General features: G+C 44.9%; 1 protein-coding gene across 1 annotated transcript in view; it reads right to left on the bottom strand.

Moving 5' to 3' along the window:
* Nucleotides 1-3,960: 3,960 nt before the first annotated feature.
* rsf1b.1 (remodeling and spacing factor 1b, tandem duplicate 1) overlaps nt 3,961-7,125 on the bottom strand; it is a 40,027-nt gene continuing 36,862 nt past the window's right edge. The window contains exons 18-19 of the mRNA XM_079566754.1: nt 4,826-5,076; nt 3,961-4,645 (exon numbers count right to left, since the gene is read on the bottom strand). Of these exons, the coding sequence (XP_079422880.1) occupies nt 4,049-4,645; nt 4,826-5,076 (848 nt within the window). The 3' untranslated portion in view covers nt 3,961-4,048. The remainder of the gene's footprint in view (nt 4,646-4,825; nt 5,077-7,125) is intronic.

Raw genomic sequence — 7,125 nt, 5'->3', positions numbered from 1 at the left:
TTCTTGTGAAATTTTTGCCACTTTTTCATAAATTTTTCGTCACTTTTTTGTCAATATTTTGGTCACATTTTTATCACATTTTTTTGTTTTTTTTGTCATTTTTTTTTGTAAAATTCTTTTTTTTTTGGTCAATTTTGTATCAATTGTTTGTCATTTTTTCATCAATTTTTCGTCACTTTTTTGTCAATATTTTGTAATTTTTTAGTCACATTTTTTCTTCAATTTTTAATCAAATTTTTAATCACTTTTTGTCACATTTTTGTCATTTTTTCTAATTTTTTTTGTAAAATTCTTCAATTTTTTTTTATTGAATTTTTGTCATATTTTTGTCAATTTCTTGTGACATTTTTGTGACATTTTTGCCACTTTTTCATAAATTTTTCGTCAATTTTTTATCCATTTTTTTGGTCATTTTTTATCACATATTTGAAATTTTTGGGTGTAATAATACCAGGAGTAGTTCGGCGTCCGCGCAGTAAAGTGAAGATTACAAGAACTCGTCACAGCTCAGGTAAGAACATATCTCAGTGTGTAATAACGCTGGCCTGTTCCTTTAAGGCGAGACGCAGCAGGTGAATGAGGAGAAGGATTAAACTCACAGATATCTGGTTTCGCTGTAGATTACGGACAATGTATCTGAAGGTTTATGTTTTCATATAAAAAGCCCGGTTTAAATGTGAGGCTTTATTTTGTGGCAAATTATTTCCAAAGATTTGCTCACAGTCTGTAAAGTGTTTTAGTCTGTAAAGTGTGGAGTTTGTAAAGTGTGAGTCTGTAAAGTCAGTGTTAATTTTGACATATTTTATTTTAGTTTTAGCCTTAGTCTTTTGACTAAAATGTAGTCGACTAAATTTAAGTCTAATTGAGTGGACTTTGCATTGATAATCTTCATTATAATCATATTTAATGTTGTTCCTCTGCTTCATGTTTCTGCTCCACATGAACAAAGCTCAGAGCTGATCCTTTAAACATGATCTGAGGCTCTTTCAGACGCTCAATACAAGTTTGGATGATTTTAGTCTCTCCTTTTCATTTTTATTTAGTCTGATTTTAGTTTAGACTAAAATATCTGGACATTTTAGTCACAGTTTTAGTCTCATGAGGAACTTTTAATTGAGTTTTAGTCCAATTTTAGTCACAAAAATATCACCATGACTAAAATTAAGACTAAATATTTTAGTCAACGAAATGAACAGTCTGTAAAGTGTCCGTTTTCACCTGCAGCGTCGCAACTAAAATAACTTTTCCTCCCAGACTTCGAGCATGATTTAAACCCATCACGTAACATTTTTCATGGAGGACATTATTGCAGACTTGTAGAGTATTTTAAAACGTAATTCCCTATAAAATCTACTGCTACATGTAACTTCTGTCCGACCCGACGTTCTCCTCAGGCTGTGAACACTGTAATTCCAAAGGCCTGTATCATGAAAACCCCACTTTAATGATGCTACTTCGTACGAGAGCGAGGGTGGCAGCGCGTTTAGTCCGTCACCTCCCGGCTCACGCTCACATCTCCGACTTTAACAGAACCATCTTATTTACAGTTTAACGTCACATGATCGTGGCCCTTCCCGCTCTTCGAGGTGGGAAACTTCGCTCGGAGACTTCTCTGTCGTCGGTATATTTCGGATTTGCAGCTCCACCAAAACCAGGATGGAAATTAAACTACGGAATTTTAAACATGATTATGACCGTTACGTCTAGAGGAGTTTTCAAAGGGGGTCACGCTTTAGAAACAGCCCACGAGCTCCAGGTGTAAGGACGACATTAGTAACAAGGGGAACAATGAGGAGAACAATGGGTAAGAAGGGGAACAATGGGTAAGAAGGGGAACAATGAGGGGAACAATGGGTAAGAAGGGGAACAATGGGTAAGAAGGGGAACAATGAGGGGAACAATGGGTAAGAAGGGGAACAATGGGTAAGAAGGGGAACAATGGGTAAGAAGGGGAACAATGAGGGGAAGAATGGGTAAGAAGGAGAACAATGGGTAAGAAGGGGAACAATGAGGGGAACAATGGGTAAGAAGGGGAACAATGGGTAAGAAGGGGAACAATGGGTAAGAAGGGGAACAATGAGGGGAAGAATGGGTAAGAAGGGGAACAATGGGTAAGAAGGGGAACAATGGGTAAGAAGGGGAACAATGGGTAAGAAGGGGAACAATGAGGGGAAGAATGGGTAAGAAGGGGAACAATGGGTAAGAAGGAGAACAATGGGTAAGAAGGGGAACAATGGGTAAGAAGGGGAACAATGGGTAAGAAGGAGAACAATGGGTAAGAAGGGGAACAATGAGGGGAACAATGGGTAAGAAGGGGAACAATGAGGGGAAGAATGGGTAAGAAGGGGAACAATGGGTAAGAAGGAGAACAATGGGTAAGAAGGGGAACAATGGGTAAGAAGGGGAACAATGGGTAAGAAGGAGAACAATGGGTAAGAAGGGGAACAATGAGGGGAACAATGGGTAAGAAGGGGAACAATGAGGGGAACAATGGGTAAGAAGGGGAACAATGGGTAAGAAGGGGAACAATGTGTAACAAGGGGGACAATGTGTAACAAGGGGAACAATGTGTAACAAGGGGAACAATGGGTAAGAAGGGGAATAATGGGTAAGAAGGGGAACAATGGGTAAGAAGGGGAACAAGGGGAACAATGGGTAAGAAGGGGAACAATGGGTAAGAAGGGGAACAATGTGTAACTAGGGGAACAATGAGGGAAACAATGGGTAAGAAGGGGAACATTAGTAACAAGGGGAACAACAAGGGGAACAATGTGTAAGAAGGGGAACAATGAGTAAGAAGGGGAACAATGGGTAACAAGGGGAACAATGAAGGGAACAACAGGTAAGAAGGGGAACAATGGGTAACTAGGGGAACAATGAGGGGAACAATGTGTAACAAGGGGAACAATGGGGTTTCTCTGTTCACTCTTGTTTCTGCTTGTTACAGTCAACTAGGGCTGCAACTAACGATTATTTTGGTAATCGATTAACCTACCGATTATTTTTACGATTAATCGCTTGGCTGTGAATGGTGTATGAACATTGAATCATTTCATTTATTTTTAATCACGTGAAACTAAAGTGGCGTCTCTTGAGGACACGTTGATGGAGTAAACTTTAACTGTGTTGTAAAGTGTTTTTTGTAGTGCCAGTTCTGCTTTGTTAATTAATTGGATGAGACACAGACAGATATCTGTGAAATGTACAAAACTCTACAGACCCGAACTTGAACAACAAAGTAGGTTTCCGTCAAAAATAAAAAATGACTGTCTGTGTTTACTAGAAAACGAGTTGACAACTATTTCAATAATCGATTAGTTGTTTCAGCCCTACAGTCAACGGTGTCTCACTTCATTCTACAGCCCTGTATGTGTACTGTACTGTACTGTATGTGTACTGTACTGTATGTGTACTGTACTGTACCTACAGTTACAGCTACATAACGTGGTACTTTGCCTTGTTTTACTGTATTTTTCTCCTGTTCACTCTTGTTACGGGCGACTGTGTCTCTCTATAAAACATGAACAACTATCAATGAAATGCCAGAGTCACGTCTTCACTTTCACAACAGTAATACTGTCGTCCTGCAACTTTCAAATGTTTGCACATAATCCTCCGTTTTATTCATATGTGTAATTACTTTGCTGTTACTCGCGGGCTGTTTTCTAAAGCGTGACCATAAACAGGGTGTTAGACCTGGAGCTGTGTTTCTGTGACTCGTCTTTGAATCTCCCCGGACTATTTTTCTTTACTTTCCTTCTCTTGATTGAGAGGATGCGGGCGGAGCTTATACCGAGATTACGTGAAACCTCTGGATATTTAGTTTTACTTTCAGATCCTTATACCATGAAGTACCTGGAAAAGGCTGGCTGAAGCATGATACAGGCCCTTCGCAAACACTTCATTTGGGAACTTGCGGCGAGGACAGCGATGCTCCGGACACAGGACGAGGGCGCTTGAATAAAGTTAAGCCATATAAAAATACAATAACACAAAGTTCTCGGGACGCTCCTCTTCATCTCCTTCTGATTTTTTTTTTTTTTTTTTTTTACAAGTCTTCGATATTGCAGACGTAGTCCACGAGGTCGGTGACCCCCAGCAGGTCGTCCTCGTCCTCCTCGTCCCCCTGCGCTCCCTCCGAGGAAACGCCGTTGGGGGCCGAGGTTTTGTCCGTGTGCGCCGCGCTCTTCACGCTCTGTCCGTTCGTGGGAGGCAGGCTCTTTGTCCTGTCCTCCTCAGCTGCCTTTCTGGGTTTGTCCTCGTCACTCGTCTTTCTGGGTTTGTCCTCGTCACTCGTCTTTCTAGGTTTGTCCTCGTCACTCGTCTTTCTAGATTTGTCCTCGTCACTCGCATTTTGAGGTTTGTCCTCGTCACTCGCATTTTGAGGTTTGTCCTCGTCACTTGGTTTCTTAGGTTTCTCCTCTTCACTGGTTTTCTTGGGCTGCGTCTCCACCTCCGTCTTCTTCTCCTGCTTCTCCACATCCGTCTTCTTCTCCTGCGTCTCCACCGCCATCTTGTCCTGCGTCTCCACCGCCATCTTGTCCTGCGTCTCCACCGCCATCTTGTCCTGCGTCTCCACCTCCATCTTGTCCTGCGTCTCCACCTCCATCTTCTTCTCCACCGCCATCTTGTCCTGCGTCTCCACCTCCATCTTCTTCTCCACCGCCATCTTGTCCTGCGCCTCCACCTCCGTCTTCTTCTCCTGCGTCTCCACCTCTGTTTTCTTCTCCTGCGTCTCCATCTTGTCCTGCGTCTCCACCTCCATCTTCTCCTGCGTCTCCACCTCCATCTTGTCCTGCGTCTCCACCTCCATCTTGTCCTGCGCCTCCGTCTTCTTGGACGGCGGCGCCTCCTCCTCGTCGGAGTCGTCCGAGTCGATGCGGTTGACCCTCTTCCTGACGGGACGGTCCTCCTCTGAAGAGTCCGTCTCCTCCGAAGACTCCGTGTCCTCCGAGGCGCGGCGGCGTTTCAGGGCCAGGCGCCGGCGCCGCTGTCGGGAGTCCTCGTCGTCGGACCAGTCCCTCCGCTTCGGCCGGCGCTCCGGGCGCTCCTCGGACGAGTCCCGGGAGTAACTCGCTGGGAAAGGGAAGAACAAGGGTTTACTTGGTGTTTACTTACAGGAACAGGTCATTTCTGTTAGTGTGCATGTGTGGCGAGCTACATGACGAGCTACGAGGTGAGCTACGTGGTGAGCTACATGGTGAGCTACATGATGAGCTACGAGGTGAGCTACATGATGAGCTACGAGGTGAGCTACATGATGAGCTACGAGGTGAGCTACATGATGAGCTACATGACGAGCTACATGATGAGCTACGTGGTGAGCTACATGACAAGCTACATGACGAGCTACGAGGTGAGCTACATGATGAGCTACGAGGTGAGCTACATGATGAGCTACATGACGAGCTACATGATGAGCTATGAGGTGAGCTACATGACGAGCTACATAATGAGCTACGAGGTGAGCTACATGATGAGCTACGAGGTGAGCTACGAGGTGAGCTACATGACGAGCTACATAATGAGCTACGAGGTGAGCTACATGATGAGCTACGAGGTGAGCTACGAGGTGAGCTACATGACGAGCTACGTGGTGAGCTACATGACGAGCTACATGGTGAGCTACGAGGTGAGCTACATGATGAGCTACGTGGTGAGCTACATGATGAGCTACATGACGAGCTACGAGGTGAGCTACGAGGTGAGCTACATGATGAGCTACGAGGTGAGCTACGAGGTGAGCTACATGACGAGCTACGAGGTGAGCTACGAGGTGAGCTACATGATGAGCTACATGGTGAGCTACGAGGTGAGCTACATGACGAGCTACGTGGTGAGCTACATGACGAGCTACATGATGAGCTACATGATGAGCTACATGGTGAGCTACGAGGTGAGCTACGAGGTGAGCTACATGACGAGCTACGAGGTGAGCTACGAGGTGAGCTACATGACGAGCTACGAGGTGAGCTACATGATGAGCTACATGATGAGCTACATGATGAGCTACATTACGAGCTACATGGTGAGCTACATGATGAGCTACATGATGAGCTACATGATGAGCTACATGATGAGCTACATGATGAGCTACATGATGAGCTACGTGATGAGCTACATGATGAGCTACATGATGAGCTACATGGTGAGCTACATGATGAGCTACATGACGAGCTACGAGGTGAGCTACATGACGAGCTACGAGGTGAGCTACATGATGAGCTATATGATGAGCTACATGGTGAGCTACATGATGAGCTACATGGTGAGCTACGTGGTGAGCTACATGATGAGCTACATGATGAGCTACATGATGAGCTACATGATGAGCTACATGACGAGCTACGAGGTGAGCTACATGATGAGCTACATGGTGAGCTACATGACGAGCTACGAGGTGAGCTACATGATGAGCTACATGATGAGCTACATGACGAGCTACGAGGTGAGCTACATGATGAGCTACATGATGAGCTACATGACGAGCTACGAGGTGAGCTACATGATGAGCTACATGGTGAGCTACATGATGAGCTACGAGGTGAGCTACATGATGAGCTACATGGTGAGCTACATGATGAGCTACATGATGAGCTACGAGGTGAGCTACATGATGAGCTACATGGTGAGCTACATGATGAGCTACATGATGAGCTACATGGTGAGCTACATGATGAGCTACATGGTGAGCTACATGACGAGCTACGAGGTGAGCTACATGATGAGCTATATGGTGAGCTACATGATGAGCTACATGATGAGCTACATGGTGAGCTACATGATGAGCTACATGGTGAGCTACATGATGAGCTACGAGGTGAGCTACGAGGTGAGCTACATGATGAGCTACATGATGAGCTACATGATGAGCTACATGATGAGCTACATGATGAGCTACATGATGAGCTACGAGGTGAGCTACATGATGAGCTACATGGTGAGCTACATGATGAGCTACGTGGTGAGCTACATGATGAGCTACATGATGAGCTACATGACGAGCTACGAGGTGAGCTACATGATGAGCTACATGGTGAGCTACATGATGAGCTACATGATGAGCTACATGGTGAGCTACATGATGAGCTACATGGTGAGCTACATGACGAGCTACGAGGTGAG

The sequence above is a fragment of the Gobius niger genome (assembly GCF_951799975.1).
Source record: "Gobius niger genome assembly, chromosome: 11".
Classification (NCBI taxonomy): domain Eukaryota; kingdom Metazoa; phylum Chordata; class Actinopteri; order Gobiiformes; family Gobiidae; genus Gobius; species Gobius niger.
This window is presented reverse-complemented; position numbering and strand designations above follow the sequence as displayed.